This window comes from Heterodontus francisci, chromosome 4 (assembly GCF_036365525.1).
Source record: "Heterodontus francisci isolate sHetFra1 chromosome 4, sHetFra1.hap1, whole genome shotgun sequence".
Classification (NCBI taxonomy): domain Eukaryota; kingdom Metazoa; phylum Chordata; class Chondrichthyes; order Heterodontiformes; family Heterodontidae; genus Heterodontus; species Heterodontus francisci.
The window spans coordinates 45,302,412-45,325,003 of NC_090374.1; the positions used below are offsets into that span (position 1 = coordinate 45,302,412).

Genomic DNA, 22,592 nt, shown 5'->3' on the forward strand with positions numbered 1-22,592 from the left:
CTGAGCAAAGAGTTTCTGATGGTGAAGCCCACTCCATGCTGTCTTGGTTCTTCAGGATCCCTACCCTGCCAGTAGTAGGTGTAGTCTTGCTCTCTTAGAGATCTGCTCGCAGGGAGGCGTGTCTCCTGAAGTGCTGCAATATCCACATTGAGTCTACTGAGCTCGTTGTTAATGATGGCGGTCTTCCGACAGGCCAGGACACACAGTTCTGACGTTCCAGCTTGCAAAATGAAGGGCTGGTACCTTCTTTCATTTTTCTGTCGTGCTATTTGGTGCGGTGTTACAGTCCACTTGTAGGGCAATGACCCTGAGCTCCAAGCACCCATTGAAGCAGGTGGACTGTGGTGGGACAGAACCTTTCTGAACGGGGGCTGCCCGGTTTGAGACCAGAAGCGATGGCCTCTCCCACTGACAAAGGCAACCCATGGCACCCAATCTCTACGCCAATTGAGCTGGACTTATAACCCGTAACTGCTGCCTTCCGTGTTGTTTTGGTCGCTGTGAGGCGACTATGGAGTGACCTCTCTATGGCGCATGCCTGGGCGGATGTATGGAGGTTGTGAGTTGCCCAAGCGTCAACAACCCCCTCTTGGCCTTCGTAGTGGGGGCCAAAGGAGTGCAGAGCATGACATTTGGCACCGGTATGGCTGCCGGAAACATGCCAAAGGTGACACATGACCGTCTTAGGGCTTCTGCTCTGGATTTTCTATTAGGGTTTACTCCCTTAGCCTTGGTCTCTCCTGAGATGCCCACAAGGCAGTGGGGTAGTTAGCTCCTATCCCTGAGCAGGGGCCCTAACAAGTAAACTGTGATTTCATGGAGGGAGAGGGAAGGGAAAGGGGGTGCAATTTGGAATTATTCAACATCTCTTCAGATGAATTTTAAGCAAGATCTGGTTGCTCGAGTTTTCTCTGGGATCTAAACTTAAACCTGTTGTTTCAACTTTATTCACTTCTCTTCATCCATGTGGGGAGTTGAAAGAATTCTCGTCAGCACTGGATGAATTAATCTGGACACTACTATACACAACAACTACATTGACAGAGATCCAAGGACAGGCTACCTTCCACTCATAGTCAAAACAAAGGATGTGGAGAGGTGGATAGATGTCCCAAAGCAGAAGACATTACAAAAGGATGCCAAACACTTGTAAAGCTTATACGTAAATCTTTAACATATTGAGGTATTGTTTATATTCAGGGATGCAGAGACAAATTATGTAATACATTATATAGTATGAGCTATTCTAAATTTTGTTTTATTTATGCTGTTTTGTGGTAATACATTGGATTTTATCTTGCACAGACAAAGCCCTCAAAGCTGACTTTAAAAGTTACCGTAAAAACTGAAAATCACAATTAGAAAGTATCAGTGCTTCAACCAAGTGGATTTGTTATATTTCACTAGTTATCAACCATCATGCTGATTAAGTGATTACTTGCTTTTGTATTAAGCAAGCAGTAAAACAAAAATTGAGTTCAGAGAAGGCTGCTTGAGGTAAATGCAATATGGCCGTGTGAAGGACTCATACAATATTTGCTAAATCATTTTATGAAAAAAAAACTTTTTTGGAGGCTCCCATTATGGCTTAGTGTGTAACTCAGCTACACTGATCAGGAAGGTCCCAGGTTTAATCCCTAATGTGTGCTGAATTTGCTGATCTCATAGGATAGTAGTCGGGGCACTACAGGACAAAATCAAGCTGAGTTCCCACTTCTGATTTGTGTAGTGTTGGGACTGACAATACCATTAAGGAAATCTTTAGGGGGCTTCACTTTAGTTTCTAAAAGGCGGACAATGTGTTGCAGAATGGCCACTGAAGGTCAAACGACCTGGCCCTGTATATTCAAACTGTCTTACTGTCTGTTAAGGAAAAAAGGATACTTTCCAAGCTAAGAGGTCTCAATTACACCCATCCTGAACCCATCAAGAGCCATTTTTGAATTAAATAGGTTCCTCTGAAGCAAAGAAGGTGTGAAGTAGCCACATCCTGGTCCATTGTTGGTCACCGCACAGAGGGGGATCTGCGTCTTCCAACAGAGGCAACATGTGAGAGATTTTGATCTTAAAAAGTATCTCTCTGGAGAGAGAAGGAGAGATCAGAACAAATATCACAAACGCCTGTCCAGCCGGGAGCTGAGAGAGATCCAGCAAAAGCCAAAGAAGAGGCCTGCAGTGAATTCTACACTTCAACTTGTTGCAGCAGAGAACTGAAAGTGATCACTGCCTCCAGACTGAAGTCTCAACCACCAGAAAAATCTACAAACAACCCAGGCCTGCAACTTTAAACAGAAACTGTCCTCCGAGAAGATTCAGCAAGTTTATTGTGAACCCCAAACATCTACCTCACTTCAAACCACTTACCCTTTTCCTCTCTATCCTTGTGTGGGTTTGTGCTTGTCTGTGTGCGAGTGAATGTATGTATGGGTGTGTTTGCGACCATTTCGGGAATGAAAATTGCTCAATAAATAGTTAATCTGCTGTTTTAAACCTATAAGAAAACATGCCGCTGTCTGTTTATTTGACAAATTAAATGCAAGGGGTTAAAACCCTAGTAACAAAACACTTGCTGCGGTCTGTTGGGAGATGAACAGTAGGAACCACCCACACCCCGAACCACCTAGCCGAAACACATCAATAACACATTTGGGAATACTGCGATGTGCAAAAATTGCTGTGCGCTCTTATGCTACTAGTTTTGAATGGGCAAAGTAATTAAGTCTGCCCTGGGGAACAACACATCCATGAATCGGTGCACTGCAGATTAACTGATGTTATCACCTGAGGCAACTAGAAAGGGGCTGGAGGAATAAAAATTCATGGCTGCAGTGACCTTGTTTAGGTCAGGTTGCAGCACATAGTACAACTCCCTCAATGCCTTCCTAGTGAAGTAGAAACTGTGAAAACAGTTGTTTTTGGGCATTTCCGTACAGGTGTGCCAGGATCTATGCACACAGCTGTGTGGGAAGTCCATCTCTGTGCAAGAAAATCATATTGCATCTCTTCTTACATCCTCTTCTAAAGCTTCCAAAGAATGTAACAGAAAGAAATAGTCATATAAGTTACAATAATCTGATTTTTGATCGTAAATATCCCACAAACAAAAATCAAGCAATTAGAAGTTCAACTATCAAATAGCCCATCAAAAATGCCATATAAAAATCCTGCCATACAAGCTTTAAAAGCTACCTTTAAATACCAGAGCACACTAAGCATTCCTTGCCAATTTCATATGGGTAAGCTCATAAAGTGTGAAATCTGTTAAACTCATCTGTTTGTTTACATTAAGGAAATGGCAGTAATACAGTTGCTAAAGAAGATGTTTGGTACAATGATACTGCTCTGAAATATTATTCTGAGGCTACAATTATTTTTTTTAATATAATTATTCATGGGATGTGGGTACGCGCTGGTTAGGCCAGCATTTATTGCCCATCCCTAATTGCCCTTGAGAAGGTGATGGTGAGCTGCCTTCTTGAACCGCTGCAGTCCAATTAAAAGTTTTGCACAAAAGATGCAGGGGGAATATGAGGAAGAACTTTTTTTGACAGTGGATGGTTAGTGTCCTCAGTACCTTGCTCTACGGCAGCGAGGCCTGGACAACGTATGCCAGCCAAGAGCGACGTCTCAATTCATTCCATCTTCGCTGCCTTCGGAGAATACTTGACATCAGGTGGCAGGACTATATCTCCAACACAGAAGTCCTTGAAGCGGCCAACATCCCCAGCTTATACACCCTACTGAGTCAGCGGCGCTTGAGATGGCTTGGCCATGTGAGCCGCATGGAAGATGGCAGGATCCCCAAAGACACATTGTACAGCGAGCTCGCCACTGGTATCAGACCCACCGGCCGTCCATGTCTCCGTTATAAAGACGTCTGCAAACGCGACATGAAATCGTGTGACATTGATCACAAGTCGTGGGAGTCAGTTGCCAGCATTCGCCAGAGCTGGCGGGCAGCCATAAAGACAGGGCTAAATTGTGGCGAGTCGAAGAGACTTAGTAGTTGGCAGGAAAAAAGACAGAGGCGCAAGGGGAGAGCCAACTGTGCAACAGCCCCAACAAACAAATTTCTCTGCAGCACCTGTGGAAGAGCCTGTTACTCCAGAATTGGCCTTTATAGCCACTCCAGGCGCTGCTTCACAAACCACTGACCACCTCCAGGCGCGTATCCATTGTCTCTCGAGATAAGGAGGCCCAAAGAAAGGATGGTTAATAACCTGGAGCTCACTGCCCACAAGGGTGGATCAATGACGTCAAGAGGAAGTTGGATGGCCACCTGAGAGAAATAGACTTGCAAGGCTATGGGGATTGAGCTGGGGAGTGGGACTGACTGCATAGCTCCGCGGAGAGCTGGCATGGACTCGATGGGTCAAATGGCTTCCTTCTGTGCTGTAAATGATTCTATGGCTCTATGTGTGTGGAAGTTCCAGGATTTTAACCCTGCTACAGTGAAGGAATGGAGATATAGTTCCAAGTCAGGATGGTGTGCGACTTGGTGGGGAACTTGCAGGTGGTGATGTTCCCATGCATCTGTTGCTGTTGCTCTTCTAGGTGGTAGAGGTCGCAGGTTTAAAAGGTGTTGTCGAACAACCTTTGGTGAGTTATTGCAGCGCATCTTGCACATGGTACACACTGCAGCCACTATGCATGGGTAGTGGAGGGAGTGAATGTTTAAGGTAGTGGAAGGTGTGCCGATCAAGCAAGCTGCTTTGTCCTGGATGGTGTCGAGCTTCTTCAGTATCATTGGAGCTGCACTTGTCCAGGCAAGTGGAGAGTATTCTGTTGCACTCCTGACTTGTGCCTTGTCTGTGGTGAAAAGCTGTAAGGAGTCACCAGGTGAGCTATTCACCACAGAAAACCCAGCCTCTGACCTGCTCTTGCAGCCACAGCATTATCTGGCTGGTCCAGTTAAGTTTCTGGTCAATGGTAATCCCCAGGATGTTGGTGGGGTATTTGGTGATGGGAATGCTGTTGAATGTCAAGGGGAGATGGTTAGATTCTCTCTTGTTGGACATGATACTTGTGTTACTTGACAGTTATCAGCCCAAGCCTGAATGTTATCCAGCTTTTGTTGCATGCAGGCATGAACTCTTTCAGTATTTGAGTAGTTGCGAATGATACTGAACACTGCGCAATCATCAACAAACATCCCCACTTCTGACCTTATGTTGGAGGGAAGGTCATTGATGATGCAGCTGAAGATAATTGGGCCTCGGACACTACCCTAAAGAACTCCTGCAGCAATGCCCTGGAGCTGAGATGATTGTTTTCCAACCACTACAACCATTTTCCTTTGTGCTAGGTATGACTCCAATCAGTGGAGAGTTTTCCTCCCAATTCCCATTGACTTCAATTGTGCTAGGGTTCCTTGGAAAGGATATAATTGCATTAGAAGCAGTTCAGAAAAGGTTCACACACCTGATTCCTGGGATGAAGGGGTTATCTTATGAGGAAAGTTTGGACAGGTTGGGCCTGTATCCATTAGAGTTTAGAAGAATGTGAGGTGATCTTATTGAAACATATAAGATCCTGCGGGGACTTGACAGGGTGGATGCTGGGAGGATATTTCCCCTTGTGGGAGAGACTAGAACTGGGGGTCACAGTTTAAAAATAAGGAGTCTCCCATTTAGAACAGTTTTGAGAAATTTTTCTCTTAGAGGGCCGTTAGTCCGTGGAATTCTCTTCCCCATAGAGCAGTGGAGGCAAGGTCATTGAATATTTTTAAGGCCGAGTTACAGATTTTTGATTGACAAGGGAGTCAAAGGGTAGGGGTAAACAGGAAAATAGAGTTGATGCCACAATCACATCAGCCATGATCTTATTAAATGGCGGAGCAGGCTTGAGGGGCCAAATGGCCTCCTCCTGCTCCTAATTCATATGTTTGTAAATGCTGCCTTGATATCAAGGGCAATCACTCCCACTTCACCCTCTGGACAATCATGACCGTTTTCCCATGTGCCAGGGTTTCCCATTAAGCTCCATTTTGCTATGGCTCCTTGGTACCACACTCAGTCAAATGTTATCTTTTTATTGGGGCAGTTACTCTCACCTCTCCTCGAACATTCAGCTCTTGCAGTCCTGTATAGATCAAGGAGATATTAGGACAGGGGACCAAAAGCTTGCCAAAGAGGTCGGTTTCAAGAAGTGTCTTAAAAAAAGGTGAGATTTAGAGAGGGAAATCCATAACTTAGTGCCTGGCAGCCAAAGGCACAACCATCAATGATGGGGTGAAGGAAAGTGGGGATGCACAAGAGTACTTCATTCGCTGCAAGCTCTTTGGGACATCCTGAGGTTGTGAACAGCGCTATATAAACGCACCCACTTTTCTCACTTTGGTTTCCATGCACAATTTTGAGGAACCCCACCACGTAAAGTAAACACAGCCCCATATTTTTAAAAGGGGTTTGAAATCTGCAGTATCATCTTTTTGATCATAATTCTTCACTTCACACATTTCCTTGAGGTTGGGAGCTCTGTATATACTTTTTTAATGCATAGTGCTTACTAGTAGTGTTGAGACTGTCCCTTTTGCCAATGGTAGATTGTCTTGATGATTTTGAATGGTAGCTTTGAGTTGATTGCTTGACTGCTGTTGCGTGGCAACCAGGTCGGTTTCCGGGGGCCAGAATCCGGAAGTGACGAGCGCTGGGCCGGAAGCTATGCTGCAAAGTTTCGACCGTTTCTATGAGTGATGGCGGTGGATGTCAGGTCCAGGGCCAAGCGTTACGAGAAGCTTGACTTTCTGGGAGAGGGACAGGTGAGGCTTGCCCCGCTGCTATCTCCTGCAAATAATTAAACACAGCCTTTAGCAATAGAGCAGTCAGGTGCAGGGCTCAGCCTGGGCCATTTAATGCTTTATTACTGATGGAGGACACTGATTGCAGTCGATTGCTATATTTCTCATGGCTTATAACAGCATTTTACTTGAAAGCTGGAGTTTTATTCAATTCTGAGCAAATAATTGTGGGTTTCATTCATTCCTGCTATAACAGGCAGAGATCAATGCACTCAGCGCAATAACAACTGCAGAAAGGAACATAATTCTATTTTTGTAGCGAATATTTTATATACAGAATTAAGTAGTTGAAGGGAATTTAAAAGTGGATTCCAAACAAATGAGTTTAACACCTAGCTATCGGAGTTTGAATTATATATCAACATTCGTTTTAATATCTGGAATGATAAACATTGTGAACTCCCCAACTCTGCCAACAGGCTTAATGGACTCCGATGTCGGTCACAGGTGTTGAAGTCAGAGTCACCGGGCTGACAAGTCCCCAGGTCCTGATGGGTTTCATCCTAGGGTCTTAAAAGAGGTGGCTAATGAGGTAGTAGATGCGTTGGTGTTAACTTTTCAAAATTCGATAGATTCTGGAAAGATTCCATCAGACTGGAAAGTAGCAAACCCCTGTATTCAAGAAGGACTACTGCTAACCGTGTTTTGTCTGTTAACCAGTCCTAAATCCGTGCTAATATGTTCCCCTCAAAAATAGCCAGTGTAACTCCTTTATTCAAAAAGGGAAGGAGACAAAAAGCAGGAAACTACAGGCCAGTTGGTTTAACATCTGTCATAGGGAAAATGTTAGAAGCTATTATTAAAGATGTTCTAGCAGGGTACTTCAAAACATTCAAAGTAATCAGGCAGAGTCAACATGGTTTTGTGAAAGGGAAATCATGTTTAACCAATTTATTGGAGTTCTTTGAAGAAGTAACATGTGCTGTAGATAAAGGGGCTGTACTGTACTTGGATTTCCAGAAGGCATTTGATAAGGTGCCTCAAAGGTTATTGTGGAAAAACATATTGGCATGGATAGGTGATTGGCTAGCTAACAGGAAACAGAGTAGGCATAAATGGGTCATTTTCTGGTTGGCAAGATGTTATGAGTAGTGTGCAACAGGGATCTGTGCTGGGGCCTCAACTTTTTACAATTTATATAAATGATTTGGATGAAAGGACCAAAGTTATGTTTGCTAAGTTTGATGATGACACGAAGATAGGTAGGAAAGTAAGTTGAGAAGAGGACATAAGGAGGCTACAAAGGGATATAGATAGGTTAAGTGAGTGGGCAAAGATCTGGCAAATTGAGTATAATGTGGGAAAATGTGAAATTGTCCATTTTGGTAGGAAGAATAAAGAAGCATATTATCTAAATGGTGAGAGATTGCGGAGGTCTGAGATGCAGAGGATCTGGGTGTGCTAGTAAATGAATCGCAAAAGGTTAGTATGCAGGTACAGCAAGTAATAGGAAAGCTAACAGAATGTTATCATTTATTGCGAGGGGAATTGAATACAAAAGTAGGGAGGTTATGCTTCAGCTATGCAGAGCATTGGTGAGATCACATCTGGAGTACTGTGTACAGTATTGGTCTCCTTATTTAAGGAAGGATGTAAATGTGTTGGAAGCAATTCAGAGAGGGTTTACTGGACTAATACCTGGAATGGGCTGGTTGTCTTATGAGGAAAGGTTGGATAAGCTAGGCTTGTATCTGCTGGAGTTTAGAAGAGTAAGAGGCAACTTATTGAAACATATAAGATCCTGAAGGGTCTTGACAGGATGGATGTAGAAAGGATGTTTTCCCTTGTGGGAGAATCTAGAACTAGGGGTATTTGTTTAAAAATAAGGGGTCTCCTGTTTAAGACAGAGATGAGGAGAAATTTTTTTCTCTGAGGGTCATGAGTCTTTGGAACTCTCTCTCTAAAGGCAGTGGAAGCAGAGTCTTTGAATATTTTTAAGGCAGAGGTAGATAGATTCTTGATAAGCAAGGGGGTGAAAGGTTAATGGGGGTAGGCAGGAATGTGGAGTTGAGGTTACAATCAGATCAGCCATGATCTTGTTGAATGGCGGAGCAGGCTCAAGGGGCCTAATAGTCTTTTCCTGCTCCTAATTCGTGTGTTCATATGTTTGTATAAGCCCTAATTTTGTGTAATATAGTGTGACACCTTATCGAAAGCTTTTTGAAAATCTAAATATACTCCATTCACTGATTCCTCTTATCAACCCTACCAGTTACAACCTCAAAAAACTCTTAATTTGTCAAACATGATTTCCCTTTCATAAAACCGCGATGATTCAACCCAATCATATTATGATTTTCTAAGTGCTCTGTTGCCACATCCCCAATAATAGATTCTGGCATTTTCCCTACAATTGATATCAGAATAACTGGTTTATAGTTCCCTAATTTCGCTCTCTTTCCTTTCTTTAATAATGGGTTTATGTTTGCTGCTTTCTAAACTGCTGGGAGCATTCTAAAATCTAGGGAATTCTGAACTAGCAAAACCAATACATCTGCTATCTCTGTAGCCACCTCTTCTAAAACCCTAGAACGTAGACTATCAGGTGCAGGGGATTTTTAGGCCTTTAGTCCCATTAATTTCTCCAGTTTTTTTACTGATACTAATTTCTTCAAGTTCTTTATTCTCATTAGACCTTTGCTTCCCCACTATTTCCGGAATGTCTTTTGTATCTTCTTTCATGAAGACAGATACAGAATATTTGTTTTATCTCTCTGCCATTTCCTTACTCCCATTATAATTTCTCCTGCCCCTGCCTGTAAGGGATCCACCTTTTACTTTTGCCAATCTCTTCCTTTTCACATACCTGTAGAAGCTTTTACAATCTGTTTTTATGTCTCTTGCTAGTTTACTCTCATTCTGTTTTCTTTTCCTTTATCAATTTCTTGGTCAATCCCTTGAATTCTAAAATCCTCCCAATCCCAAGGCTTACTATTTTTGGCAACATCATAAGCTTCTTCTAATACTATCTTAAATTTCTCTTGTTAGTCCTGATTGGACCACTTTTCCCCAGGGATCTTTGTTCCTTTTAGGGAATGTATATTTGTTGCAAATTATGAATTATTTCTTTAAATGTTTGCCATTTCCTATCAACCATCATATATTTTAATTTAGTTTCCCAATCTACCTTAACCAACTCGCCCCTCATAACATACTAAGTTTGTTTTGTTCAGGTTTAAGGCCCTAGTTTTGGATGTAGCTAAGCTCTCAATCTCAATATAAAATTCTATCATATTATGATCATTCTTCCCTAGAGGCCCCTTTACTACAAGGTTATTAATTAACCCTGTCTCATTGTACAGTACTAGATCAAAAGAAAATAACCTGTTCCTTTGTTGGTTCCTTGGCATACTGATCTAGAAAACTATCTTTTATACATTCCATGAACTCATCCTCCACATGATGGTTACAAATTTGATTGGCACAGTCTATGAGGATTAAAGTCCCCCTTGATTACATGCACCTCTAATTTCCTGTTTTATATTCTGCTCTATGCTACAACTACCATGAGGAGGCCTACAAAAACTCCCACCAGTATTTTCTACCCCTGTTGTTTCTTAGTTCCACCCAAACTGATTCTGCATCTTGATTTTCCAAGCTAAGATCCTTTCTCTCTGCTACTGTGCTATCCTTTGCATAGAGTCATAGAGTTATACAGCACAGAAACAGGCCCTTCGGCCCATCGTGTCTGTGCCGGCCATCAAGCACCTAACTATTCTGGTCCCATTTTCCAGCACTTGGCCCGTAGCCTTGTATGCTTATGGTATTTCAAGTGCTCATCTAAATACTTCTTAAATGTTGTGGGGGTTCCTGCCTCTACCACCACTTCAGGCAGTGTGTTCCAGATTCCAACCACCCTCTGGATGAAATTTTTTTTCCTCAAATCCCCTCTAAACCTCCTTCCCCTTACCTTAAATCTATGCCCCCTGGTTATTGACCCCTCTGCTAAAGGAAAAAGTCTCTTCCTATCTAACCTATCAATGCCCCTCATAATTTTGTATACCTCAATCATGTCCCCCTTCATCCTTCTCTTTTCCAGGGAAAACAACCCTAGTCTTTTGCATCCCGGAATATTTAGTTCCCAACATTGGTAGCTCTCTAACCATGTTTCCGTAATGTCTATTAGATCAAACCCGTTTATTTCTAGTTAATCTATTACTTCGTCTATTTGGTTGTGATACTTTGCGCATGCAGATATAGTGCTTTAACTTTTAAGCTTTAACTTTTTTCTATTTTTCCTTGATGTCATTTTAGTCACTTTATTACCTTTGTTCAGCTCTCTGTCCTTTCTTGACCCACTGTGCTTATTTTTACCAAAATCATTACTCTGCTCAAAAGCATTTCTCATACTGCTTTTAAATTGACCCTTTCCTGAACCCCACACCTCCCTTCATTAGTCGCCAAAGATGATTGAAAAACCTCTGCATGGGTGTGCAAGACAATTATGCAGTTCTTGAGATAAGTGTAGCCACATTGTTACTTTGGATTGCAGTGTAATTGCAAGTCATATTCATGATTCAGTAGGGATTTAGTTTCATTTGCAATTTTGCCAAATTGCAAGTATATAAACATGATGCCTATGTCAGTGCAGCCCATACTGTGTGTACTTTGGATGTTACTGGAGTTTTCAGCAGAGCGATCAATCTACTTTTTTCCCTGTTTAAATGCTTGGTGATGGGTCCAATTGTTGATGCCATCTGAATGGGACTCCCTTGGTGAGTTTGGGGAATCAGAAATGTCTGTAAGGTAGGAATCACATGGACTGTGTGGTGAGTGCTTTTGCTTTGAACATACTCCCCTTCTCCAAGTTTTTCTAACCATTTTCAGTGTTCAAATATCTTGACAATATCAGGAGAAAAGTGACATGTAATATCAATTAATATTGACAGAATATATTAACCTTTCTGATTAAAACCACATATGTATGCAATTGAAAAACTAAAACATTGAGGACATATTCAATTTTGACAGGAATGTAGAAATAGAAAATATTAAGCTTTCTAGAGTATAACATTTTTCTATCTTGTTAATATAAAAACCAGCTCTAAACTTGCTACAAAAGAAATTATGTTAGCCAGGCATAAAAGGAAAGTTATACAGAAAATGTTGTCCAACCAAAAATTACTTTAAACTCTGCGAGTAGCTGTGCCAAAAAGACCAGAAAAATCCCAAATTCAATTGCCAATCTGTTAGGTTAGTTGATTGCACTCAGGGTAGTAGTATGAGCATTATAGTTAGCCTCAGCTTCCCAGCCGTATGGAGGGGAAAATTGTCCAGGATTCCCACTTTCAATCACTATGCAATAAATTCTGCAGGAAGTGTGCATTGTGGATATTGGATGAAGACAGAACCAAACTTGTATATGATGCCTCCGGCTGTTAAATAGTTATCAGTACCCACTTTTGAGACTTCGGCGAAACACCTGAGGGCAACTGATCCCTGCCCAATCATAACCCAATGAGGAAATGATGCCTTTATGAGGGGAGAAGGTGAGAATGAAACACCCTGCCTACGTGTGATATAAGCTGGATAATTTCTGTGAAGTAATATCATATCTAAGAAATTATCATAGAATTTTGTAGTGAGGCCAACTATTATCATTTTAAGTCTTGCAGTGTCTAAGCAACACACAAGCCTGTCATTTACAAGCTCAGTAACTCAATGGAGTTATTAATGTGAATATGTTGTCATAAGACAGTTAAAAAAAAAAATATTGTACATCTTCTCTGTACCTGCTTTCACTGCTTTAGTTGCCAAACTCCTTTCTTGACCACATTTCTTACATCACTGCAATGCTTTAGCAGTCTGTTATGTGTAGATTGGAAAATCTACATTACCTGTAGAATTAAACTAATTTTAAAAATGTGGTCTTTCCATCTACTTTTTGTGTTTCAGGTCTCATTGCTGCAGTGTCTCATCTTGATCCACTTTTGTCTGGGTCTTTATAGGGCTTGCCTTCATTATGTCTTCCCAATCACTCTTGCATCATTTTTTGCCTATTTAGAACAAACAAAGAACAAAGAACAAAGATAATTACAGCACAGGAACAGGCCCTTCGGCCCTCCAAGCCTGCGCCGATCCAGATCCTCTCTCTACACATGTCGCCTATTTTCTAAGGTTCTGTATCTCTTTTCTTCCTGCCCATTCATGTATCTGTCTAGATACATCTTAAAAGACTCCATCGTGCCCGCGTCTACCACCTCCGCTGGCAACGCGTTCCAGGTGCCCACCACCCTCTGCGTAAAGAACTTTCCACGCATATCCCCCCTAAACATTTCCCCTTTCACTTTGAACTCGTGTCCTCTCGTAATTGAAACCCCCACTCTGGGAAAAAGCCTCTTGCTGTCCACCCTGTCTATACCTCTCATGATTTTGTATACCTCAATCAGGTCCCCCCTCAACCTCCGTCTTTCTAATGAAAATAATCCTAATCTGCTCAACCTCTCTTCATAGCTAGCGCCCTCCATACCAGGCAACATCCTGGTGAACCTCCTCTGCACCCTCTCCAAAGCATCCACATCCTTTTGATAATGTGGCGACCAGAACTGTACGCAGTATTCCAAATGTGGCCGAACCAAAGTCCTATACAACTGTAACATGACCTGCCAACTCTTGTACTCAATGCCCCGTCCGATGAAGGAAAGCATGCCGTATGCCTTCTTGACCACTCTATTTACCTGCGTTGCCACCTTCAGGGAACAGTGGACCTGAACACCCAAATCTCTCTGGACATCAATTTTCCCCAGGACTTTTCCATTTACTGTATAGTTCACTCTTGAATTGGATCTTCCAAAATGCATCACCTCGCATTTGCCCTGATTGAACTCCATCTGCCATTTCTCTGCCCAACTCTCTAATCTATCTATATTCTGCTGTATTTACTTTTAATATCTATGCAGTACTAGTTTTCCATATGTGTTGAGTATGAAAAATAGAAGCAACTCATTGATGTGTTTCTCAAAAAAAGATATTCTATCTTTGCAATCACGAAAATGAACAATTAGATGCAAGGAAGTAATATTCCTTTATAGGTAATGTCTTTATGAGGGGAGAGGATGAGAGTTAAACACTCTGCCTATATGTGATAGAGGCTGGATGATTTCTGTGAAGCAATATCATATCTAAGAAATTATATATCATTTTGCAATTAGGCCAATTATTATCATTTTAAATCTCATGGTGCCAAAACAACACACAAGCCTGTCATTTATGAGCTCAGTAACTTAATGGAGGATCACTTAATGTGAATATGTTGATCATAAGACAGTTCAAAAATTATGTACATCTTCTCTGTATCTGCTTTCACTGCTTGACGTCTTTGAAGATTACTTGTCGTGAAAAACTAAGAAATCAAAACTGAAAGTTAGAGAGATCATAGATGGAAACTATAGGCTGTTTTTGGCAGCTATGCTTTACAGTTTGATTTTTTTCCCTACCCTAAATGGTGCAATTAATTTTTCTGTTTTCAATTTTTAGTTTGCCACTGTATACAAAGCAAAAGACAAGAACACAGACAACATTGTTGCAATAAAGAAGGTAAGCATAGCTTTCATCAGATTTTCTTCTGAAGAAATACACGTAATGGTTTGGTAAAGACAGCAGTATTCAAAGTTTTCAAAGGAGGACTGCAAACTGTCAGTAATGAGGCACTTTATCATTTAACCTGTTCTTTGAATTCTCACTGCGATTGCTAATCTTATGAACTTGCACTTAACTATGTTGAATTCCATTTGCCACCTCTCTGTCCATTATTTTCCCAGGCCCCTTTTGGATTTTCACCTATTGTTTAGCATTATTGGTTACTGCACCCAATTTGGTATCATCTCCAAACATAGACTCTTTGCTCTGTCATTTTATAAAGTATATAAATAACAGCACCCGAGCACTGACTGCTGTGGGCCTCTTGTCAACTGGTTTCCACTCTGATATCTCCTCATGCATCCATCAACCTTTGCTGTCTACTTTCTAGCCATTATCAATCTGGCCTAATGCTTTGCCATCTCTCCCATAGTCCTATACTTTATGAATCAGTCTGTGTTCTGTGTAACAGTGTCAAATGACTTCCTGAAATCTGCAGTCTCCTCCAAGGAAGTTGGCACGTCCCTTTTAAACCTGCATTGACTTTCTCTAAAGAAACTCTGTGCTCCCAAGATGATTCCTTACCCTATCCCATCAAAGTCTTAAACACTTTGGCCACAATCGTAGTAAGGCTTACATGTCTGCAATCTGTGTTGGTCCCTTGTCCTCCTTTTAGATTCCGCAGCTTTATAGTGTAAACTTCCAGAAAAGAAACAAATATTTCAAAAACTTTAGCACGGTATTCCAGCAGTGTGTACCATCTACAAGATGCACTGCAGCAACTTGCTGTCTTTCGACAGCACCTTCCAAACCTGCAACCTCTACCACTTAGAATGGTCAAGGGCAGTAGACGCATGGGAATACTACCACCTGAAAATTCCCCTCCAAGCCACTTTCCACCCTGACTTGGATTTGTAGTGCCATTCCTTCACTGTTGCTGGGTCAAAAGCCTGGCGCTCCCTTCCTAACAGCACTGTGGGTGTACCTATACCAGATGGACTGCAGCAATTCAAGAAGGCAACTCACCACCTTCTCTAGGGCAATTAGGGATGAGCAACATGCTGGTCTTGCCACAACCCATGAACATTTTTTTAATACAGAAATTAAAATCCTGCATGCAGCAGTATTTAGCGGGAGCACTAGATGTGATACTCTTCTGTGCTAGAAACTGATGTCAAAGCAGGGCCAAATTACAGACATTGTTGAATTTATTTTCCATAAGGGGTGCAGAAAGACAATATGGTCCCAAAGTTGAAGTTTCCTTAGTTCCCTGTATTTTTATGAAGCCTGACTCTCTTGACAAAAGTCCAGAAGTTGCCATAAGCCTTTTCCGAAATTGAATAGTTTGGTGATTCTCATTTAGCCTCCTGGTAATCATTTTAAAGCCATTACATAGATTTTTAAGAGGCTTCCCAGTTAGTCATGCTGAAATCTCCTGGTCTTGATGCATCGTGACCAGCTGTGTGTACCATTTTTTTGTTGACGTAATTTAAGGAGCCCAGACAGGGGCATCCCCAAAATCTATGTAGAACTGCACTTCCAATTGCAGTAAGACAATTGTAGGATAATTACCAATCTGCTGAGTTGCTGCAATTTAGAGTGGGGGAATTGGGACATGGCACTCCCGTAGGCGCAGAGCCAGATCCAGGGAGCAACTCTTTTTGGTGTGTTTAGTCACAAAGTATTCTGAATAATAATAGCCCCACTCCTTATAATTATGGGGCCCAAAGACATGCAATAAATTATTTTAATCCTTAATTTCAGCTAACATCATAAGGGAAAAGAGTAGTAATTGTACTAAGAAACTTGTGTCCAGACTTTCCACCCTGCTAGATCAGATGCTTTTCACTTCACCCTATTTTATACCTAAGTACTGGGAAAAAAATGTTTTTATAGTTTCAGGTGATTCCAATGCCCGATACTGCTTTTCAGCCTGACCTCCATTGCAGAACATATTTTGTTTATAGAGGTTTTCCCTTGGTATTGGCTGCACATCTGCTCGTTGAGGGGTTTCAGTGTACTCCATCCTTGAAGATTGATTCATCTGAAGTGCCACCTAGAGTCTATCCCAGGAACAGTATAAATATTCGCTAGGCATCCTAATAAATTTGGAAAAGCCAAGGTACAGCCTTCAGAGAACACAAATGTCATAGAGAACTGGTTACATATTAGAAAGACCATTAATTTGTCAATAATATTGTGATGTTAGAACTGAAATATTTCTCTGCTTAAATACACTTGATTTTCTACTCCTGTATGTACTTTCGTTTTTTCAGATTAAGGTTGGTCACCGATCAGAAGCTAAAGATGGTGAGTAGTGGAGTATCCAAATGGATTCAGAATTCAAGGTTCTTTTAGAATGTGCAGAGGTTTTGTTCAAATAATTACATTTGGTTTCAGTAAGGTAGCAGTAACCTTGTGGATCTTTTAAGATATTTGTGCGTCAGTCGTGAAGAAAAGGTACCAGTCATTCATTACACTTGCACTTACCTATAACCTTTCTATAGGCTTTTGCACTGGAATTTGCAGTAATTAGAGAGCCATTTTGGCCTAGTGCCCTTCAGAGGAGATCTGGAACCTGTGCGAGCAAGGCAGGTATCTCCTTTACCAATTAGATTGACAAATCGTTACTGAACTGCACAGTCTGAACCAGGAAGGTGTCTGTTAAGAATATTTAATTCAGTGTCAAATCATGCACAGAAGCTAAAATAAAGAAAGGCAAAGAAATATGGGATTTTGAGAGAGAGATTAAGGAGACAGAAATTTAAATTTCCAAAAACTGAAGGAGTGAGACTCCACACTGGTAAAAGTTAATTTCCAGTGTGAGAGAAGTTGTTTGCCAGTAATCAAGACTTACTGTAGAATGTAGAAGTCCTAACTTTTTCTAATGAGTTTTGTGGGTATCTATCACTTAAGTACAGCAACTTCTGAAGTGCCTTGGGACATTTTATTACAATGAAGGCACTATATAAATGCAAGTTGTGTTTGTTCCATGTGTTTCATTGTTGAGTGAGTCAGTGAGATACCGGTATCATGAAGCTTCTGGAGGGGCAGCACAACTCAGACAGCAACTTCCTGATTACCGGGTTTTAACTATGCATGTGCAGTTGCTGGAAGTTTCTGTTACACTTTATTAAAGTGAATACTGATAGCCTTTTTTTCCCCCCACTGTACTGCTTAACATATTTTAATTTAAAAATAGGTTCTTTTAAGAAGAACAACATGATCTGCAGTGACATCCTGGGAAATGGTTCACTTCTTTTGTTTCTACATGAAATATACTTGACTACTAAGGAAAGAACTCTTCTGGATAAAGTCACCAAACACACCCAAGAGCTAGAAGTATATTACACGTCACTGGGCAATTAATCATAATTTAATCAGGATGGTCTAGGAGCAGACATGCTGCCATCATATGCTTTTGTGTATGTTTTACAGAATCTGCTGTTCACTTTCGGAGGTAAGTACCTCTGTCTAGCTAACTGAACTCTGAGAAGGTGGTGGTGTGGTAATATCATTGGACTAGCAATCCAGGGGCCTGGGCTAATTCTCTGGGGACATGGGTTCAAATCCCACCATGGCAGCTGGTGGAATTTAAATTCAATTAATAAATCTGGAATTTAAAAAGCCAGTCTAAGTAATAGTGACCGTGAAACCGTTGTCATAAAAACCCATCTGCTTCACTAATGTCCTTTGGGGAGGGAATTCTGCTGTCTTTACCTAGTCTGACCTGTAAGTGACTCCAGACCCACAGCAATGTTGTTGCCTCTTAAGTGCCCTCTGAAATGGCCTAGCAAGCCCAGAGAACTCACTTTTAATAAAGTGTAAGTCAGACAGTAACTAGCAAGCCACTCAGTTCTACCACAGACTAGTCAAGCAATAGCTTGACATAGTCATACTCACGGAATCATACATTTTAATATCCCAGACACCACCATCACCATCCCTGGGTATGTCCTGTCCCACCGACAGAACAAACCCACCAGAGGTGGCGGCACAGTTATATACAGTCGGGAGGGAGTACCCCTGGGCGTCCTCAACATTGACTCCGGACCCCATGAAGCCTCATGGCATCAGATCAAACGTGAGCATGGAAGCCTCCTGCTGATTACCACCTATAGTGCCCCCACCACCCCCCCACCCAGCTGATGAATCAATACTCCTTCATGTTGAACACCACTTGGAAGAAGCTCTGAGGGTGGCAGAATGTACTCTGGGTGGGGGCTTCAATGTCCATCACCAAGAGTGGCTCGGTAGCACCACTACTGACTGAGCTGGCTGTGTCCTAAAGGACATATCTGCTAGACTGGATCTGCGGCAGGTGATGAGGGAACCAACAAGAGGGAAGACCTACTTGTCCTCGTCCTCCCCAATCTACCTGTCACAAATGCACCTGTATGACAGTATTGGTAGGAGTGACTACCTGCCTTCACATTGAGGATACCCTCCATCGTGTTGTGTGGCACTATCACTGTGCTAAATGGGATAGATTTTGAACAGATCCAGCAACTCAAAACTGGGCATCCATGAGGTGCTGTGGGCCATCAGCAGCAGCAAAATTTTATTCAGCCATAATCTGTAACATCATGCCCCGGCATATCCCCCACTCTACCATTACCATCAAGCCAGGGGATCAACCCTGGTTCAGTGAAGAGTGCAGGAGGGCATGCCAGGCCCAGCACCTGGTGAAGCTACAACACAGGACTACTTGCATGCCAAACAGTGTAAGCAGCATGTGATAGTTAAGTGTTCCCATAACCAACGGATCAGATCTAAGCTCTGCAGTCCTGTCGCATCCAATTGTGAATGGTGGACAATTAACAGGAGGAGGAGGCTCCACCTATATCCCTATCCTCAGTGATGGGGGAGCCCAGCACATCAGTGCAAAAGACAAGGCTAAAGCATTTGCAGCCATCTGCAGCCTGAAGTGCCGAGTGGATGATCCATCTTGGCCTCTTTTTGAGGTCCCCAGCATCACAGATGCCAATCTTCAGCCAATTTGATTCACTCCACGTGATAATCAAGAAACGGCTGAAGGCATTGGATACTGCAAAGGCTATGGTCTCTGACAATAGTACTGAAGACCTGTGCTCCAGAACTGGCCACCCCCCAGCCAAGCTGTTCCAGTACAGCTACAACACTGGCATTTACCCGACAATGTGGAAAATTGCACAGGTATGACCTGTACACAAAAAGCAGGACAAATCCAACCTGGCTAGTTACCACCCCATCTTGATCATCAGCAAAGTGATGGAATGTATCGTCAGTAGTGCTATCAAGCAGCACTTATTCAGCAATAACCTGCTCACTGACGCTCAGTTTGGTTCTTCCAGGGCCACTCGGCTCCTGACCTCATTACAGCCTTGGTCCAAACATGGATAAAAGAGCTGAATTCAAGAGGTGAGGTGAGAGCGACTGCCCTTGACATCAAGGTAGCGTTTGACCGAGTGTGGTCAAGAAGCCCGAGCAAAACGAGGCGGGGGAGAACTCTGCACTGGTTGGAGTCATGCCTAGCTCAAAGGAAGATGGTTGTGCTTGTTGGAGGTCAATCATCTCAGTCCTGGCGCATCACTGCAGGTGTTCTTCAGGGTAGTGTCTTAGGCCCACCATCTTTAGCTGGTTCATCAATGACCTTCCCTCCATCATAAGATCAGAAGTGAGGATGTTCACTGATGATTGCTCAATGTTCAGCACCATTCGCAACTCCTCAGATACTGAAGCAGTCCATGTCCATATGCAGCAAGACCTGGACAACATCCAGGCTTGGCCTGCTAAGTGGCAAGTTACATTCGCACCACACAAGTGCCAGTCAATGACCATCTCCAACAAGAGAGAATCCATCCATCTCCCCTTGACGTCAATGGCATTACCATTGCTGAATCCCCCACTATCAATATCCTGGAGATTACCATTAACCAGAAACTGAACTGGACTTCCCATTTAAATGCTGTGGCTACAAGAGCAGGTCAGAGGTTGGGAAATCTGCAGCGAGTAACTCCCCTCCTGACTCTCAATGCCTGTCGACCATCTACAAGGCACAAGTCAGGAGTGTGGTGGAATACTCTCCCCTTGCCTGGATGAGTGCAGCTCCAACAAACCTCAAGAAGCTCGATACCATCTAAGACAAAGCAACCTGCCTGATTGGCACCTCATCCGCAAACCTTCACCATTCGTTCCCTCCACTACCGATGCACAGTGGCAACAGTGTGTACCATCTACAAGATGCGCTGCAGCAATGCACCAAGGCTCCTTAGACAGCACCTTCCAAACCTGTGACCTCCACCACCTAGAAGGACAAGGGCAACAGATGCATGGGAACACCACCACCTGCAAGTTCCCCTCTAAGCCTCAAACCATCCTGACTCGAAGCTATATCGCCATTCCTTCACTGTCGCCGGGTCAAAATCCTGGAACGCTCTTTCTAGCAGCATTATGGGTGTACCTACACCACATGGACTGCAGCAGTTTAAGAAGGCGACTCACCACCACCTTCTCGAGGGCAATTAGGGATGAGCAATAAATGCTGGACTAGCCAGCGATGCCCACATCCTGTGAAAGAGTAAAACAAAAGATGAGACTATATTTCACAGGTGCTCTTAATGTACCAGCTAGTTAATCCAGCTGCAACAGATTAGAATTAGAACATTACAGCGCAGTACAGGCCCTTCGGCCCTCGATGTTGCGCCGACCTGTGAAACCATCTGACCTACACTATTCCATTTTCATCCATATGTCTATCCAATGACCACTTAAATGCCCTTAAAGTTGGCGAATCTACTACTGCTGCAGGCTGGGCGTTCCACGCCCTTACTACTCTGAGTAAAGAAACTACCTCTCACATCTGTCCTATATCTATCACCCCTCAACTTGAAGCTATGTCCCCTCGTGTTTGCCATCACCATCCGAGGAAAAAGACACTCACTATCCACCCTATCTAACCCTCTGATTATCTTATATGTCTCTATTAAGTCACCTCTCCTCCTCCTTCTCTCCAACGAAAACAACCTCAAGTCCCTCAGCCTTTCCTCGTAAGACCTTCCCTCCATACCAGGCAACATCCTAGTAAATCTCCTCTGCACCCTTTCCATAGCTTCCACATCCTTCCTATAATGCGGTGACCAGAACTGCACGCAATACTCCAGGTGCGGTCTCACCAGAGTTTTGTACAGCTGCCGCATGACCTCGTGGCTCCGAAACTCGATCCCCCTACTAATAAAAGCTAACACACCATATGCCTTCTTAACAGCCCTATTAACCTGGGTAGCAACCTTCAGGGATTTATGCACCTGGACACCAAGATCTCTCTGTTCATCTACACTACCAAGAATCTTCCCATTAGCCCAGTACTCTGCATTCCTGTTACTCCTTCCAAAGTGAATCACCTCGCACTTTTCCGCATTAACCTCCATTTGCCATCTCTCAGCCCAGCTCTGCAGCCTATCTATGTCCCTCTGTACCCTACAACATCCTTCGGCACTATCCACAACTCCACCGACCTTAGTGTCATCTGCAAATTTACTAACCCACCCTTCTACACCCTCTTCCAGGTCATTTATAAAAATGACAAACAGCAGTGGCCCCAAAACAGATCCTTGCGGTACACCACTAGTAACTAAACTCCAGGATGAATATTTGCCATCAACCACCACCCTCTGTCTTCTTTCAGCTCGCCAATTTCTGATCCAAAGCTCTAAATCACCTTCAACCCCATACTTCCGTATTTTCTGCAATAGCCTACCGTGGGGAACCTTATCAAACGCATTACTGAAATCCATATACACCACATCCACTGCTTTACCCTCATCCACCTGTTTGGTCACCTTCTCGAAAAACTCAATAAGGTTTGTGAGGCACGACCTACCCATCACAAAACCGTGCTGACTATCTCTAATGAACACGCAGTAGCTGCTCCTTGAATAAGCTCCACATTTCGATTGTAGTGGCAAGATGTAGCTGCATTGGAAGAAGCTCCAACGTAATTCTAGAAAGAGTGGAACTGGTAAGGATTGGGTGTCTACTCCTTCTTTAAGATTTTTATCTATTCTTTAAAGAAGGATCGGTTAAGATAGCTAATCGAAGGAACTCAGCTGACCTGTCTGTTGAAGACATTCATAAACTGGGTTAAAGTTGCTATCATTTGGACTGATTCCAACAACTCACTATTAGTGTTTGCTGCTGGAAATGGTGATCTTTGAATAAACCTGCAATAGCTTAG

General features: G+C 42.7%; 1 protein-coding gene across 3 annotated transcripts in view; it reads left to right on the forward strand.

Moving 5' to 3' along the window:
* Positions 1-6,654: 6,654 nt before the first annotated feature.
* The window catches only part of cdk7 (cyclin-dependent kinase 7), a 76,512-nt gene continuing 60,574 nt past the window's right edge, over positions 6,655-22,592 (forward strand). For 2 of the 3 annotated variants that reach the window (XM_068029449.1, XM_068029447.1), the window contains exons 1-3: positions 6,655-6,760; positions 14,276-14,335; positions 16,654-16,687. In XM_068029449.1, the coding sequence (XP_067885550.1) occupies positions 6,695-6,760; positions 14,276-14,335; positions 16,654-16,687 (160 nt within the window). In that variant the 5' untranslated portion in view covers positions 6,655-6,694. Of the gene's footprint in view, positions 6,761-14,275; positions 14,336-16,653; positions 16,688-17,693; positions 17,838-22,592 lie in introns of those variants that run through there. The other variant, XM_068029450.1, reaches the window with a different exon arrangement.